The 18,391-nt window shown below is 43.3% G+C and overlaps 1 protein-coding gene across 4 annotated transcripts in view; it reads left to right on the top strand.

Moving 5' to 3' along the window:
- The window catches only part of Cpne1 (copine 1), a 40,933-nt gene that overhangs the window by 17,392 nt on the left and 5,150 nt on the right, over positions 1-18,391 (top strand). For all 4 annotated transcript variants that reach the window (XM_028775243.1, XM_028775242.1, XM_028775244.1 and 1 more), the window contains exons 2-12: positions 15,242-15,367; positions 15,464-15,643; positions 15,758-15,832; positions 15,910-15,981; positions 16,087-16,167; positions 16,321-16,410; positions 16,516-16,602; positions 16,754-16,840; positions 16,936-16,995; positions 17,079-17,212; positions 17,309-17,363. In XM_028775243.1, coding sequence (XP_028631076.1) covers positions 15,242-15,367; positions 15,464-15,643; positions 15,758-15,832; positions 15,910-15,981; positions 16,087-16,167; positions 16,321-16,410; positions 16,516-16,602; positions 16,754-16,840; positions 16,936-16,995; positions 17,079-17,212; positions 17,309-17,363 — 1,047 coding nt within the window. The remainder of the gene's footprint in view (positions 1-15,241; positions 15,368-15,463; positions 15,644-15,757; positions 15,833-15,909; positions 15,982-16,086; positions 16,168-16,320; positions 16,411-16,515; positions 16,603-16,753; positions 16,841-16,935; positions 16,996-17,078; positions 17,213-17,308; positions 17,364-18,391) is intronic.

The raw sequence follows: 18,391 nt of genomic DNA on the forward strand, positions 1-18,391 counted from the left end.
CATAATATACAGAATTGGAGATTGATGAATAATAACAGGAAATAAATAGTATCTTTCATATAACATAGCTTTGGTTTGAACAACATTGAGAAGTCTGCATTTACTTTTTAAAAGAAGCATTTCTCACATACATTATATATACATATATGTATATATGTGTATATACATGTATGCACACATGCACACACGTATGTATGTATGTCTATATGGAGTGCCTTTTTGTGGTCTAAGGGAGTGGTACACTGAGTACAGTTTCGTCGTGTAATTTTAGAGTTAAGAGTGGCAACAGTCTCTTGTGTGCAGTTTGGAAAGCCTGTTCTCTACTATAGTCTTGGAGGAGAGAGAGTGTGGGGGTTTTATTCAGGGAAAGGGTTATGCAGACTTTGAAAAGTGGCTGCATTGTGAATCACTTGATAACTCACAAACACAATTTGTTTGACAGATAGCTACTGCCTCAAAAAGCAGTATGTTTATATGTGATGTTCTTTGTTAAGTAATCATTTCTCATTCCAAAGACAGAGTGTGAACACTTCAGAACTATTTTGGGCATCTTATTTTAACTGTAGATTATTTTCCCAATTGGAGACTGAGTATTTTTATTTTTGAAAAAATGATTGTTGAAAGGTGAAAATCTTTGATCCTTTCTCACAATTTATTTTGGTTGTATCTTCGTACATTCTTATTAAATATTTCATACACTCAATTGCAACTATTTTGTTATTTCTACATCTTAGATAAATGCTAAAAAGAAAAACCTGGTTCTTGCTGTTCATTAAATGAATTAAGAAAATAGTGTTGGTGTAGAAATCAGAGAATTGTGTTCCGTATTCCCTTTAATCACAGCAGCGTGTTGTGAAATGTAATGGAATGCTCTGCCCTCTGCAACTTGAGCGTGTATGTTTGAGATAGACCTAATTGCTACGTATATTGTTTTATCTTGTTTGGCATTGAAGTTTCAGTTTTTATTTTTGTTTTAATAACCATGAAAATGTGTTCTATGAAACTATACCTCTCGTTAGACAAATTTTCTCCAGAACTAGACTTGGTATAGAGTTGAATTTACGTAATTTTTTCATTTGTATGGTGTGAAGGTTTTGTAAAGCTTTGATCAAAGTGTTTGTAAACACTGTCAAGGTATTCTCAATTTTCATGTGTAAATTTTATTAACTGTTTTCGGTGACTTTGACATTTATGGAAAAGAATATTTCATTAGGTTTAACTTGTTTCTCCTACGTTTCTACTAGTGTTTATTTTTCTTTTGGTTTATAGGAGTAGAGCAATCTACAAATGTATTGTATAAATAAGCAAATTTGTAAATTTTTAAAATTCCAGTGTCAGATTTAGCTCATAAGCATAATTTGGAGGTTTTTCTGTGTTTATAATAGTCTGGATGTACAATTATTAGTGGCTGTTTTAGGTTTTGTTTTAATGCAATGGTGTTAAGTGAAATGTAGTTCCTGACTTGTTATTTTACGTTGTCAAAGCATTGACAATTAAAGCTGAATTAGGAAATGTCAAACTTACAGATAGTAATATTCAGTGTAGCTAAGGTCAGTCTTGATCTGCTTGGTGACAATGGAGGAGTGCGTACATACATGGAAGTGAGCAAGCACACATGGTTTTAGGTGGAAATGCTCCCTCACCTTGCACAAAAATAAGGAAACAAAAGCTAACTCAAACTCCACTTTGATGAATTCTGTGATTGTTGAAGTGTATAAAAATAAAATGCACTCAGTTTGAAAGCGCTGGAAAAATGAGTGAAGAACATGTACAATGACTCCTAGTTCGTGTTTTGGGGACGTTGCTGGCGGTGATCACTGAGTACTTCCCCCACTCACAATTGCCATGTGTAAGTTCTTTTACTTCAGCTGTTTTATTGGCAGTTCTGTAGTCCAAACTTTTGAAATCAAGCACAGCCAAAGGGCTGTTGATAGTGTGACCACAACATTGCCAGCACATCCTACTTTGGCATCATTTAGTAATTTTTGTTTATAAAGAAGTCGTCTTGGATACTGTTCAATAAACTTGTCACAAAATAAAGGCTCATGCTTTAATGCTTTAACTGCACAGTACTTCTTTGAGCTATAATACCACATTTTGGGTTTTTGTTTTTAACTCAAATATATTGTGCCTTTGGAAATGTGGATTTGGTGATCTTAGAGGAAACAATTGTTGCTTATTTTTGTCTTCTAATGCTGAAGTGTGGAAAGAAGAGGAAACTTGATTCTAGGTCAAATCTGTGGTATCTTTGTTTTCAGAATTTCATTTTATTGTGTGTGCTTTGTTAGTTAATGGCTTCGTTATGTGGACTTGGTAAGAACTTGAGGACCAGATACTCCTCCTCACCAGGAGTCTCCAAGGGTCTGTGGACCAGTATTTTCAAATACTGGTTGCAGTGGAAAAGGGAAAAGAAATGCTTTGGAGTAGGTTCTTAATTTCACTCACCGAAAGCTTTGCTTTTGTATTCCTCTGTGATGGGTTTGAGGTGGGGAGGAAAAGGTAGCCAAAACAATGCTGCTTTGTGACATTGGTGTTCTGGGTTTGTCCCTTTCACATTTGTTCAATTTAATGAAATTAGCCAACGGAGTTGTCATAGCCTGCTGGTTTTAAAGCACGGGTTAGAATTGCTAGAACTCATGGGCTGTTTCTTACAACCAGTCTTGGGGAATGCTTGTAATTTTTATCTTTATCATGTAAGAATTTAGCTTGTATTTGAATATCCTATTGTGTTAGAAAGTCCGAGCAGGCAGTCTGCCACCAAACTAGCTGCATGTCCAGCTTTTGAAGAGCTTAGACTAATTAATACGTAATTCCACATAGCAACTGAGTGATTTTATTGATTGTATTGGCCAGGCTACATAGAACTGGATTCAAGCATTCCTCTCACCTTGGCTTGTGGAGTAACTGGACAACAGACACAGGCTACCTTGTCTGAGTCTTTTTAAAACTGACTAGTGTTGAGTAAGCATTTGCAAAATGATGGCATGGCATCAGCAGCCCTGCACACACAGATGGGGTGAACTCAGGAGAGATCACTTCTGCAGTTTGTTGTTTTCTGCTCTCTAGCATTTTACACAAGAAAGTATATCTGATATGTGTAATCATCCTTTTTAAGGGGATATGGTAGGATCTAAACTTAAAGCTTTGCCTTTTCATGTAAAAAAATGCAATTTTTTAGTCTAAAATCTGATAGGGTTTGAAGAGTACTGTAGTAGCACATTTACAGTGGGGACAGACAGTTCTGCGGAAAAGCTTCGTATCCAACAACATAAGCAAGCTCATCTATTAAATGCTAATTCTTAGTATGCTCTTCTGGACTTAATTGTGATGTATTGAGCTACATTGTATATATTTGAGAGTTACAAACATCCTTAAGTATGGCTCCTTTTCTCAGTCAACATATGTAACAATAAGCAACCAGTGCAGCATATCATGCTTTCTACATACCATTCTGCTACTGAAGAATCCAGGAGAAATGACCCTGATGGGAACATTTCAGCCCCAGGCACAAGGCAACACTTCAAAAGCACTGAGGCTGCATATTAGGGGAGAACTCTCATTAACCATGGTCTTTGATTTCTGTTTAGCCTCAGGTGCCTTCCTCTGATGAAATGTTAGAGGTTAAGACATGAAACTCAGCAAATAGTTGCAGAGAAGTGGTGAATGGCATAGAGTGTTAATATTGGCATCCTCACGTCAGACATCTAGATTCTGGCCTAGGGAACAATTATTTTTAAGTCCTTCTCAATAATCGGACAATCTATTTTATTTTGGAAGGAGGAAAAACAAATACAGATGTTGGCAATAGCCTGACTCATCCCAGGAGTTTATGCCAGCTCCTTGATGTTTCAGTCTCTGCTTCCACCACCAGTTTTCTCCTTTTGCCTCCTCACATGTAAATAAATCTGCTGGAAACCAGGGTGATTAGTCTCAGTGAACTGTAGCCTCCTGATAGTAGAGATCATTTACTTAAGAGGTTTTGGTTGGAAAGGATAGTTATATGATTCATAGCCTGTTAGCTAAGTGATTACTGTTACAACCACATTGTGTTGCTACACACTGGTTGTGGTACATCCCAATTCGAGCACTTTGGTTCAGCCTGGTCTACATGGTAACTTCCAGGCCAGCCAGCTACATAGTGAGACCTTGTCTCAAGAGAGAAAAAGAAGCTGAAGGGGCCGAACCACTTAAATAGACAAACTTAGCAGCCTGTGCTGCTGCTGAGTTTCTCATGCCTTGTTGCACTCTGAGTTAGGCTTCTGTTCCCTGTTCCACATGATACATTGCAAATGGGGACACTGCATCTGTAATTCCCTTAGGCCGTGTGATCTGTCTCTGAAACCAGCAATGCCCCTTGGCTATGAACTTGCTCAAGTTGCTACTTACTACAGCAGGTAGACCACTTTGCTTCTTTGGTCTTAATTTTGTTGGTCTTCATACCCTTATGTTCATGTAACTATAGCTTAGCCATAGCTATGTGCCATGCTAACAAATTTTTGGACAGTCTTATGTGCATAGCACAACAGGACTTAATGATAAAAAGGCCACAGGATCTGAGTGAAGGTTTTCCTGGCCAGTTGATGGTCAGACAGTTAACTCATGTGGAAACAAGTTTGTGGCTATACTATATTTCCCTGTTGAAGTTTTATTAGTTTTCCAGACAGAACTTTTGGAGGCTAATACTTAAGATCTTCCACATATCCCAACCAAGTGAGTTATTAAACCAGTGAGTCGGGAAAACATACATTATGAACAAAGGCTCTGGTCCACTGTGCTGATGAAGCAGCATGCACACTGGAGAGGCAATAGTTTCTGACAATGTTCTCTCCCTGGTGATACTCAGGAAGATGGTCTAGTATTTTCCTCACATCCACCATGTATCAACAGGCACCAGATATGTAACAGGGCAGTATAAAAGCAGAAGTGGACCACCCTTGAAGGTAGCTGCTGTAAGCCACTTTATGAGATGAAGTTTGCCATACATGAACTACTTGTATTGTTTAAAAATTATCCCTTTGATGAGTTCCTGTAAATTTGGAGTCCTGCAAGTCCTCTGTTGCTGTTTCAGTGGTAAGGAGATTATGGTGGATGTGTATAAGGCTAGTTAGTATATGTGGGCCATGGAGAGAAGGCCACAAAGTACAGTAGGGGACTATCTTAAGTGGCTACCTAGCTCTAAGACTGAACTGAACTATAAAATGGGAACTAGTGACAGAATGGGACAGAGTAATTCCTTTTGATTCCATTAGTTCTTGTGGCCCATAGCTAATGTGGCCTTGGGCTTTGTTCTGTAAAAGAGAATGCAGATTATTCAGTGGTAAGTGTCTGTGGTTCTGGGACCCAGCTATTCCATTTCTTTAGGAAATTGGTATGATTTTGGCCCTGAAATGAAGCTTAAGTGTGTTTGACTTGGCTGCTTTGGTAACCTCCCTTCCCTTTTGAGTGCAGTAGAATAGAAGCCCCACATTGCTACTCAGAAGAGAGATCAGTCATTGTTTTCTGTCGTAGCCTGTCCCCATCCTGCCTAAGTGTCCCACAAGCAGATCAGAAGGGGTGCTACACCAATACCCAAAGGTTCATTTACTTACCTGTGAGCACTAAAGGAGAACAGTTATTAGGCATCCCACCAAACAAGAGGCCCTTGTTGATCACTCTTAGTGTAACCTTGGCCCCCAGAGTTGGCATCACCACTCTCATTTTATTGATAGGGAAGTCTACAGTGTTAGGATTTCAGGTATGCGCTATGAACCTACACAACTACAAACAGAATTTTCATGGATGCTCTCATACTTCATAGGTAGCAAGTGTCTCCTGCTTCTCCCTCATCTGAGAGGTGTCAGGTGGGGCTGAATTCACTAATAGTGTTCATATAAAATGGATCCCCAGTCTGTTAGGGAAGAGCTTCCCTCAATGCTCGATTTTAGTTCCCCAACAAAAGTAAACATGGAGTAACAAGCACTACCCACTAACATGGTACTGATCAGGTATAGGACTTCAGTGGGCAGATGAAGTTTGATATAGGATGTGTTCAGAGTCTCTGGGTGGAGAAGAACTCCATATCTAGTTCTCTCTGGGCTAGGTTTTCTACTATGAAGGGTCCGTGATGGGTGAAGTGTGTTTGGCTTTGAGAAGATCTTTGGAGATGCTGGAATCTAGTGAGTGACTTTCAGATTTTTCTGACCTTTTCCACAAGTTGGGAACCTGCTGTATTTCCCACTTATGTTCTTGTGTGCACACTTTAGGTTTTGCAGTATTGCCAGATTCTGTCTGACTCCTAGGCTTAGAAGTACATGAGTCTAGATAAATTTCATTGTTTAAAAGTTTAATTTAAAAGCATACCTTTTATTAGACGTGAGTCGTGTATGAATAAAGAATGTCACTATAGTAAGAACTTGGACTTGGTCATGATGTAGCAGTACCTTTAATAACAGCTCTTGAGAGATTGAGGCAAGGGGGATCTGAGTAATAGACCAGCCTGCTTTACAGACTGTCTCAAAAGAAAATTATTCGGGTCAGTTTGTGACTTGCGAGAAATGTCTTTGGAGCTGCTGTTTTAAATTTGGAGAATCCTAAAGTTACAGGTAGATGCAGGGTTAAGAAGAACAACTGCCTTCTCCATGTCCCTTGCAGAAATGAGAAGGGAAGAAGAAAAGCGCTGCTGGTGGGCATGGACTGCTCCAGTTTTATGGGGGAAGGGCTATTAGTGGGTGGCTGTGCTTCAATTGGGAGCCTCTGGAGGATTTCCTGATTGGCCTCCAAGATTCCTTCCAGCATCTGTGAGCTGCTTCATTTTGCCAAGGTAGGCAACAGCAGGTGTGAGCATGACTGAGTTGTCTGAAGGAATGATGCTGCTACACTGAGACTGACATACTTGTAGCCCCTGCCACTTCTATATCATGACTTTGGGTAGATAAAGGGAGATAGGGATTGCATGGTTTTCTGATAAAGCTCTTGAGTATGAAGAGACTCACATAATTCATGAACTTCAAGGACCAGTAAGTGGATTTTAGGCCATCTGGCACTGAGTTGGATGCAACTGAACCCAGGAGAGGAAAAAAAATCTGTCCTTGTGTTTATGAAGAGCAGTTAGAGCCTGCTAATGCTGAGAAAAGAACATAAAAAATTGTGGGCACATATTTTTTCTGTTACTGAAGAGAGTCCCTATCAATAATGATATGCAGGAAACCTCTCCAAGGAAAACCAGGGGAGGGCAGCATTTAATCTTTGCTTATTCTTAAATGTGCCAACTTAAATGTACCTACTCACATAATTGCTTAAGTCTAGTCCAGTACAGTGATGCCAGCTTTCCTGAAGTTTTTATTGCATATAGGTCTGTGGTGTGTATGTAGATCTGTGGTGTGTAGCTAGGGATGTGTTGGCAGAGTTTCTACAATCAAGCATTTGTAAGGTAGAAAGATAAGGACCAACTTTGGCTTTCTTGAAAGTTGGAGGACATTGCATGCTCTATGAGACCCTGCTACAAAGAGTTTTTCAATAGGCAAGGTGGTGGAGAAACATGGAAAGAAAACAGTTGTCCATTGTAGAATAAATGCGGCGCCTCCAAAGAAGTTGAGTGCTGTCTGGGAGCTTGTATGAGGCTTGACAAGATGGTGATGGCTAAAACATGCTGATAATTGCAGCACAGGTCTGAAGCAGCTAAGAGCCTTGCACATACCTACACGAGTCTTCAGAGCTAATCATATCCCCTTATAGCCAAGGAATCGGAGACAAGTATTTTGCCTAAGTTTTATAGGCAGGACACCATCTGGTACAGTAGCATCTGGTGACTGGGAAGTAGGAGCAGTATTTGGTGCCTGCTAACTGTTAGGAAGTCCATCCTTTTGTGTTCTCCTTCAGATTAATAGTGAATATAGGAAAAAAAATTTTCAGGAAAGAAGAGAGTAACTATAATTCAGAAAGTTCTTGGCCAGGCATGAAGGTATATATGCCTTTAATCCCAGCCCTTGAGAGGCAGAAGAAGCAGGTGACTCTGCAAGTTTTAGGCCAGTCTGTTCCATAAAGCAAGTTGCAGGCCAGCCAGTGCCACATGGTGAGATGTCTCAAAAACCAAAGTTCTAAGGAGGATTTAGGAGTCCAGGTGTTTGTATTCTCACCCGAATTTCACTTAACCATATGGCCACATCCAAATCCTGCCTCTCCTCTGCCTGCTGTCACAGAATGTGGGCTAGACAATCACTCATGTGTGATATTGCAAACTATAAAAGTGAGAAAGGGTTTTTCAATTGTTTTACAACACATATTTATTATGTAAACTCAAAGTTGACTCAAACCTTCAATTCTGCCTCAGCTGGGACTGGAGACCTGCACCGCCATGCCCAGCTAGCTGTGAGTCTCTGCTTTAAGAGAGAATATATAACTGTGTTCTGACATAGTATGGGGCTTAGAAAGCTCTGAGGTTGGCTGTGGGGGGAGAGGCAAAAAACAAGGAAAATGGAAGGGAATGAGTCTTCCACCCCCATGTATGTGATCATGAACAAGGTAGAAAAGGTTAGAACTCAACCTTCTAGATACTGCCATCTGAAACTCTGTACTGGTCCCAAATGGAAAGGAGATAACAGAATACACCAGAAAGTTCACCTTTCCTGTGATGGATTTAGCATTAGACCAGGTCACTCTGAAGTCATTTCTGAAGGTCCTTGGCTCATCCTGTAATTGATTGAACAGGAATTCTTCTGTACACACAGATCTAATAAGTATAAGCCAGACCTCTTAAATGAGAAAGCTTAATTTTCTTACGGAATCACCTTACTGTGATATTCAAGGAAGTTGAAAGCCTCATGGCAATAATAACACTGTATGAACAGTGAGTCTGGGTGAAGTCTGTAGTTGTTGACAGTGCATGGTGGGCACAGGCTGTAATCTCAGCACTCTGAAGCCCAAGACAGAAACACAGTGAATTTGAGGTCAGCCTAAGCTATCTGAAGAGATGTCTCAACAAGTGGCATGTAGCTGCTCAGGAATAATAAAAGGGTGGTAAGAAGTACACCAGTAGTTTTAAGACTTGAAATTAATAATTCCACAGGTTACAGGTAATTTAAAAGAAACTTAGCTCAAAAAGTAGAACACTAGCTATAGTTATCAGCTGCAATCCCAGCACTTGAGATGAAGACAAATTGGTACTTCAGGCCAGTCAGGGCTCCTCCATCAGGGTGGGGACTAGGGAAGTAGCTTAGAGATAAGAGTACTTACATGTCATACACAAGGTTCTGAGTTTGTTACTTAGTATCACAGAAAAGAGAACTACAAGTTTATTTTGTTTCTGTATCCTTGAGTCAGGGTCTTGTGACTCAAGCTGGCTGTGAGCTCCTCAAATGGCTGGCGTTGTAGACCTGATTCTTAGTGGCCAGTGAAACTGCAGATTATCAAGGTGTTTCTTTTCCACACAGTAAATTCCAGTAAGAAAAGGGGGAATCTGTGAGAAATAGGAACCTTGTTGCATGGGAATTTGTGATATTTAGACTAGAAGCCAGGTCAACTTCATAATATCACTGAGAGTTGAGCCCTATATGCTTACTTTGCACCCAGTGGGCCCACAGTGGTATGGATGGAAATACGTGTAGATCCTCCGAGGCAAAGGCCTACCATGGTAAAGAATCTGGCCATCCTTCCCTAGAGTTCTGGCTTTTCTCTGTCAATACCAACCTCTCCCTGGGGGAGAGGACACCAGAGATTAGTTTTTGCCAATTCTAAAGCTAATAAATTGAATCAGTATTTTTATCCTTAATATTTATGGATTTTACCATTTATTGGTTCCTCAGGTATTAATCTTTTTTATTGCTGATTGATTTTTCTATAAGCATAACTGTCCATTCTGTTGGTGGACTCTAGGAATGTTTTTGGCTACAGTGAATAAAGCTGCTATGAGCACTCTGTAAAAAGCTTGATGGAGCTGGGCAGTGGTGGCGCACGCCTTTAATCCCAGCACTTGGGAGGCAGAGGCAGGCGGATTTCTGAGTTCGAGGCCAGCCTGGTCTACAGAGTGAGTTCAGGACAGCCAGAACTACACAGAGAAACCCTGTCTAAAAAAACAAAAAAAACAAAAGAAAAGAAAAGCTTGGTGGAGATAGTGTTTCCTGTCTTCTAGATTAAAGTCTGCCGGGCAGTTATACTTGGCTCTGTGGATGTTTGGCTTCCTGACAACTTGGCCAGGCTGTTTACCAAAGTGACACATTGAATGCTTTACCAATTCTTAGGTTTCCTATATCCTTTGCCAAAATTTGGCCTTGGTAGTCTTATATTTAGTTTTATTTTGCCTTTCTCTGGTCACTTATGCCCTGGATCAGTTCATTAGCTTATTTCTTACTCATGGTTGTTGGGAGTATCTTTGAATCTTGTGCCTATTTATTTAAATTGGTTCTTGTTGATATGGAACTATAGGAGTTTTAATATTGAAATTTTATGGTTTGATTTTTGTTTATTTTTAGTGTTGAAGGTTGAACCCAGGGCTGTGTATAACTAGGCAAACTCCCACTACATCTTAAGCCCTCCAGATTAACATTTGTCAGCTCAATTGTTAAAGGAGCAAGATAGGGAAGGTTTATTGGTATGCATTCTTTCAGATGAAAAGGGCCTCAAGTTATTCATTCTGATAGTTCATAAAATACCCATGAGCACGAATTTCCTACACTGAGTACTGGGCATTTAGAGAGAGAATACTTAGTGCTAGTTCTAAGGAACTCATATTTAAATGGAAGAGGAGGGGAGGCAGAATTCTGCTGTTGTAATTTCAGCATTAACTCAGTTACTGAGTATTTACTGAGTGTCTATTGTAAGTAGGTATCAGAGTTACAGACAAACTAGACAGGTTTCCTGTTCTTAACATAGCTTGTTATCCATGGGAGAAGACATGGTACAAACACCCTGAGCTGGAGAATGGCCTTGATACTTAAGTGAATCAGAACAGCCCAGTGAGAACACATTTGGGTGGCTGCGTGACCTTTTACTCAGGGGTTAGATTTTGTATATTATTGTAAGAGCTATGGATTGGATTGGATTTTTAAATTTTTAAAATTATATTTAGTGTTGGGGGCATTGAGGAGATGTGGAGTCCATCTGACAGAAGATAATTTGCTTCCTTCCATTGTGTGTCTCCTTCCTTTGTGTGGGCCCCAGGGATCAAGCTGTGGTGTGATGGCAAGTAACTTTACCCACTAAGCCATCTTACCTTGCCTGCCACAGAACTTTGGTGGTGGTATGTGTGTGTGTGTGCGTTGTGTACTTGTACATGTCTGTGTATGAGTTTGTGCATGTGGTTACAGTGTCTGGATACCAGAACAGGACATTGGACTCCTTGCAGCTGCTTCATGCTGATGTGGGTGCTGGAAGCTGAATTGTGGTCCCTGCTACCTCTTCAGCTCTTAAACTTGGGATTTTATATTGAATGTACTGGGAAGCTATCCCGGGGTTTAAAACAGAGAGATGACATGATCTGCTTGCTCTTCATTTAGCTAATAAACACAGAAATGGCTATGTAGTTACAAAGGACTGAAAAAGGAAAGTATTGCAGTTATCCAAAGACAATGAAATCCTACTGGGCAAGAATTCATAAGGAGAGTCATGTCAGACCAGAGCTGTAGCTGACAAGATACTTACTAGGTAGGATGTTGGTTCTAACATTCTGCCCATCCCAACTGAAAGAGCTGAGGAAGGTGGCAGGCTTCGAACGGTCTTTCAACTTGAGCCAGAGAATGCAGGGTTAATCACAACACACTACTATTCACTTCTGCCAAAATTCTCTCTTCTGCAGAAATTCTTCCTCCTCTTTGGGAGAACACAGTAGCTTGCTAGAGAGATTGGTATTAAATGTAAGGGTCACTGGGCTGTTAGTGAGGATTTTGTGGAAATTGGCTAGCCGAGGCAGTACTGAGGCAAAGAAACCCATGAGGACCAGAAATGTGACAGCTTGATTGTTGTTGAACTGAGTAGTAGATACTGAAAGGTGTGGAGTAGGAAGCTAACAAGACCCTGCACATGTATCATGTTGAAAACAGTGCAGAAGTGTATAGATTGTAACAACCCAGGCATGGTGCTGGAAGGCTGCACTTAGTCGGGAGACAGGTCAGAGGATCCAGAATCTAAGGTCAAATGTCATCCTCATCTGCAAAGTGATGATGCAAAGTCTTAAAATATAAAAAGGGGTTGTATAGAACATAAGAAATTTTTGATTTTATCTCATTTCTACAACACCCCTAAAAGCAACATTGACATACTTCTGTTTCCCTGAGTCAGTCAGTGTGTGTGTGTGTGTGTGTCTGTCTGTCTGTCTGTCTCTCTCTCTCCTCTCTCTCCTTCCCTCCCTCCCTCCCTGTGTGTGTGTGTGTGTGTGTGTGTGTGTGTATTCAGATCTATTGCATATATACTTACCTAAGTAACACATTTAAAACTGGGTTACACTCTTGCTGACTTAGAGTGCTTTCAAGTACTGTGGACACGGTTCTACCTGTTGAGCTGATTGATGCTCAGCACTCCTTTATGTGTTTCGTAGGGAGCCCAGCCCCACCTGGCTGATGTACCTTGAGTTTCCTTGAGTGTTTTGGATCTCTCTGCTGTTAAAGCAGTAGTGAAAAGAGTAGCAAACACTGTCCTAGAGAACATGAGGGGATGACAGACATGGGATTTGTTTATGATGAGGCAAAAGCTATGGTCTGTTGAACCTCTGAGGGAGCCAGCCAATCCGGAAGGTTGAAAGTCTTCGTGCTTCTTGTAGACTGACCTTAGGACACTGGGTCTGCCAATCACAGTTTACTTGCAGTTGTTGACTGCCTCCAGACCACAGCCTCTCATGTTCAGGTGGAGTCACATTCTGGGGAAGCAGGAGGCTTTCTGGGTGGGAGTGAAAATGCACACATCCGGCTTAGTTTGGCTCCAGACTCTTGGATGAAGAGTAGTGAGGTTTTCCTTATTACTTATTATCAAGTACTGAAGGTGACTCTAAAAACAGTGTGGGTACTGATCTGGGTGGGACACTGGAGCTGGGGATGAAATTCAGTGACAGATGGTTGCCTGGCATGCAGAAGGCTCTAGGTTCAATTCCCAATACCATAAAACCAACAGCCAACAGGAAACTTGGGACCAGAGTGAGGTGGTGTAGGCTGGGAGGAGAAGGTTGACTGAGGGCTGATAATAGGGATCTTTTTTTTTTTTAATTGGATGTTTTACTTACATTTCCTATGTTGTCTCCTTACCCCATCCCCCACGCACCCAGGAACCCCCAATCCCCTCACCCCTCCTCCTTCTTCTCTGTGGATGTAACTTCTATCTACCCCCCCACTCCCACCTCCCCACCCTCAAAATTCCCACCCCCTGGGGCATCCAGCCTTCATGTGGTCAGGGTTCTCTTCTTCCACCTATGCCCAGCAGGGCCCTCCACTCTTACATATTCAACTGAAGCGCCGGATCCCTCCCTAAGTGCTCCCAGGCTGGTGGTTTGCTGATGTGGAAATCAGGAAGTGCATGCTGATAAGAGCCTGATATGGATAATAGGGATCTTGAGGCTGGGCAGCATCCCAGGAAGTCCTGCTGGGCTGCTGAGGCCAGTCCAGCTGGGAATCTCTGTACACTTGACGTAGATAGGTCATGTCGCCTGCACATCATTATGGGCTGTAGGAGGAACTTCATTGTAGTCACTCTGGTGATTCATAAGGTGATGTTTCTGACAGAGGAAGCAGGTGAATTGGAGAGGTTCATTGCTGCTTGAATTGGAGACAGGAGACGAGTCCGTCTGAGAGTTTGGGCTACAGATGGCCTTTTAGATTTCTTGTAACCTGCGTATCTGGGTTCTGGGGATAGAGTGATGCACAGATACATTCTCCTTCACACATGGAGTTTTCATCCTCGTACTAGAGACTGTAACCAACCTATGTTTAGTATTAGATACTGGTGTGAGAGCCACAATTGAGTCTGCGATGTGTCGGTGCTAGGGTTCGAATTTCACAGTGGCAGGCAAGACTCTGCCTGTGTGACAGATGTGATGATGAATGAACTTTACGGAGAGGAGACTGTCCGGTGGGTAATAAAAACAAGAGTACCGGGTGCTGCAGGTCTGTGGAATAGGAATCTGGTGGGCTTGAGGAATGGCGAAGGCCGGAATGAGTGCACCAGAGAACTGGCAGCAGATGGCGTTAGGAGCTGGAATTCATGTCACACATCAGACCTCTGTGCCTGCCGCTTGTGCTTTCTACAAGTTCATCAGGGCAGTCCTGCTGTTTTATTTTTAATTAATGTATATGTGTCTGTGGAGTAAAGACATGAGCCAGAGACGTCAGATCTCCTGGAGCTAGAGTTGTAGACTGTTGTGAGCCACCCAGCGAAGGTGCTGGGGATGGTACTCAGGTCCTCTGCAAGAGCGAGACATTCTCTGAGCTGCTGAGCCGTATCAAGCCCTTTTGTTTGCTTTTGAGTTGGGATCTCGTGTAATCAAGGCTGGCTTCATACTCAGGTTGTAGCTCAGGCTAGCCCTGAACTCTTGTTCCTTCCCTTTGTTTCCCCAGAGCTAGAATTACAGGTTTAAGCCACAGTGCATTTTCTGTTTGTTTTGAGACCGGATTTCACTTTGTAGCCATAGGTAGCCTGCAACTCTGTGTGTTACCTAGGGTGGCCTTGCATTTATACCAGTCCTGCTTCTGCCTCCTGTGTGCTGTGATTACAGGCTGAGCCACCATGCCTGGCATGGGTGTTTTGCCAGGATTAATTTGGTTGCTATACCAACAGCCTGTTGGTGGAGGTGTGAAGTGGAAGTAGGGATGGCAGAGGTTCCGAGACCAGATGGATGGAGAGGCCATTTCTGTTTCTAGGCAACATAGATAGTGGCGTGGACTGGACCATGACGTGGGAATGGTGAGGAGTGCACTTGGACAGCAGAGTAGAGACTAGAAGAATCAGTGGATGGGGCAGAACCCCAGAGTTTGGAGGGGATCATTGTCAGCTGTTGGGGAGCGGTGACTAAATGCAGCTTAGGTGTGACCTTAGCGAGGCAGTGGTCAGAGTGACTTACTCTCTGTGGTGGCTAAGGCCCAGGGTGGGACGGCATGCTGAGCTTAAGGCCACTTTCAGAGTAAGGCTTAATCTGGAGCCAGAGTTTGGTGTCACAACTGCATCCTGTGCTATTGAGCTTACTTGGAGTTCAGGGGTGAGAAGTGTGTGACTTTCCCAGGCTGGGAACTATAGTCAGTGAAAAATGGCAGAGAGGCCCTGATGCTTGACCCAGCTCTTTTCCCTACAGATGGCCCATTGTGTGACTTTGGTTCAGCTGTCCATTTCCTGTGACCATCTCATTGACAAGGACATCGGCTCCAAGTCTGACCCACTCTGCGTCCTTTTACAGGATGTGGGAGGGGCCTGGGCTGAGGTGAGATGGACCTTAAAGGTTAAGATCATGGAGAGAGGTAGCATTATGTTTGGGGTGGAAGGTTTGTCACTGATGCCTAGTGACCTGTCACCACAGCTTTGCAGGACTGAACGTGTTCGAAACTGCTCAAGCCCTGCATTCTCCAAGACTCTGCAGATACAATACCACTTTGAGACTGTCCAGAAGCTCCGCTTTGGAATCTATGACATAGACAACAAGACACCGGAGCTGGGGGACGATGACTTCCTAGGGGGAGCCGAATGCTCCCTGGGTCAGGTAAGTAGAGTCGGGGTTAATCAAGTGACTCCTGGAGCTCGGATGTCCCTGTCAAGCAGGACCCAACCCTGCCTGAGGTAGATGCTGACAGCTCTCCTACCTCACTTTCCCCAGATTGTGTCCAGCCAGACGCTGACTCTACCCTTGATGTTGAAGCCTGGGAAGCCTGCAGGGCGGGGAACCATTACAGTAAGGAATAAACCTCGGGCAGGGAAGCCATCCGTGTAATAAATAAGTCATGAGCTGATACATCCTTCTTTTCCTAGGTTTCAGCTCAGGAACTAAAGGACAATCGTGTAGTGACCATGGAGGTGGAAGCTAGAAACCTAGATAAGAAGGTGTGTCTGGAAGGAGACCCTGAGGATCCAAGAATTAAGGGGAAAGGGCTGGTGCTATGGCTGTCTTCCTTAGTCTTATAATTTGAGTCTCTTTGGTATCGGCAGGACTTTCTAGGAAAATCTGATCCATTCTTGGAGTTCTTCCGGCAAGGTGACGGGAAGTGGCACCTGGCATACAGAACTGAGGTGACTGCAAGCATTGGTTGGATTAGCAGAGGAGAGAAGCTGCAAGGGTTATGATGAACAAGTTTGGGGGATGAGAGAAAAAGACGGCTGGTGTGGGTGGAGATGATGGGAGCTCTTTGTGGACCAGACCAGATCTGTCTACTCTCCCCCTAGGTAGTCAAGAACAACCTGAACCCTACCTGGAAGCGCTTCTCCGTCTCTCTTCAGCATTTCTGCAGTGGGGACCTCAACACACCCATCCAGGTGAGGAGTTTACCTCCTTAGTAGATGGGTCAAGGGAAGGGGTCCTGGGAAAAGAGTCCTTGCCTGTCATGCATCTCCTTTATACATATACATGCCCTCTCTCAGGTACGCTGCTCAGACTATGACAGTGACGGGTCACATGATCTCATTGGTACCTTCCATACTACCTTGGCCCAACTGCAAGCAGTCCCGGTAAGTGGTGACTATTTACAGTGCTTCAGTGGCCTATGAGGCTGCCGCCCAGAGGAAAGTCTGGAGAACGCATGGCTTGGGTCCTCAGGTCCTCAGGTCCTCGGGTCCTCGGCTAATGTTGTGGTGGGTTTCTTTAATTCTTGTCCACCAGGCTGAGTTTGAATGTATCCACCCTGAGAAGCAGCAGAGAAAGAAAAGCTACAGGAACTCTGGAACTGTCTTTGTCAAGACTTGCCGGGTAAGATGGTGACCCATGTGACCCAGGCTCTGAGCTCTGGGCTCCGTGATGCTAGCTGGCATGTTAGCCCTGTCCTAACCTGGTCCCATCTGCAGGTGGAGACAGAGTATTCCTTCCTGGACTATGTGATGGGAGGCTGCCAGATCAACTTTACTGTAAGTAAGTGGGAGTGCCTTCCTAGGCTAGTGACAAGTCTTAGACTGAACAGCCTTCACCTCCATTCTCGCTCTCCTCTCAGGTGGGCATGGACTTCACTGGCTCCAATGGTGACCCATCCTCACCTGACTCCCTGCATTATCTGAGCCCTACAGGAGTCAACGAGTATCTGACGGCACTGTGGAGTGTGGGCAGCGTGGTTCAAGACTATGACTCGTGAGTCCCAGGTTCAGGCCACTCCACTCCTGTATACACTTCCACTTCTAGACTCCATCCTCCTGCTGCCTCTTTACAATTCATTGTCCTCCACAGAGACAAGCTGTTTCCAGCATTTGGATTTGGAGCCCAGGTACCCCCTGACTGGCAGGTAAGCGCTCTTCTTCCTTCCCTCTCTTCTCTTTTTAGTATCAGGATCCTAAGTCCAGAGTCTGTGGTAAATTTATTTATTACTTGGCACCCAGCTTCAGGGAGAGCCACAGGGCTCCATTCTTGAAAACATATATACCGCACACTTTGGCCCAAATAGCTCCTTTTGGATTCCTGGCATATGTCAGAATGTTGTGTTTTGATTTTGTATTTTGAGGCTTGAACCCATGGTCCTAAACATGCTAAATATGCACTCTGCTGAGCTACACATGGACCCTGAGAGTGCCCTTTATCTCGGCCCAGAAAGGGCTGGGGGTGTTCCTACACAGATGTCTCAGCAGTTGAATTAGCAGTTGCTGCTTTTCTAAACAACCAAAGTTCAGTTCCCAGCGCCCACATAGGAAGGTTAGCTACCCATAACTCCTGCTCTGAAGGGCACCCAGAACATTCTTCTGGTCTCTTTGGATATACACACACACAGACATCGACATAAATAAAACAATAAAACCTTAGCCAGACATGGTGATGCACACCTTTAATCCCAGCACTCAGGAGGCAGAGGCAGGCCAATATCTATGAATTTGAGGCCAGCCTGGTCTATGTAGTGAGTTCTAGGACAGCCAGAGCTTCATGAGATCCTGTCTCAAAATAACAAAGCAGACAGACAGACAGACCCAAATTCTTTGGTGAGTACAGTGACGCGTGTCTTTATCCCAACACTGGGGGAGCAGCAGCAAGTGGATCTTCCTTCAAGAGTTTAAGATCAGCCTGGTCTACAAAGACCATGTTTAGGATGTTGTGGGGGCAGAAGGGGTGGGGGGTGGGGCTTCAACAGGCTAAAAGTGGGGAATGTTGAAAAGAAGCTCATTTTCCCTTTTTGGGGGTTTTTTTAATAAAAAAATAAATAAAAAAATTGTGAACCAAAAGCAAAAAAAAAAAAATGTGCACTTCTCTGCCAGCCATGTTTGTCTCCCTCAGGCTAGGTCCTGGTCCCTGTGTGCTAACATGGGAGGGTTGCACCTCTGGTCC

The sequence above is a fragment of the Grammomys surdaster genome, unplaced genomic scaffold, assembly GCF_004785775.1.
Source record: "Grammomys surdaster isolate TR1022 unplaced genomic scaffold, NIH_TR_1.0 254, whole genome shotgun sequence".
Taxonomy (NCBI): Eukaryota; Metazoa; Chordata; class Mammalia; order Rodentia; family Muridae; genus Grammomys; species Grammomys surdaster.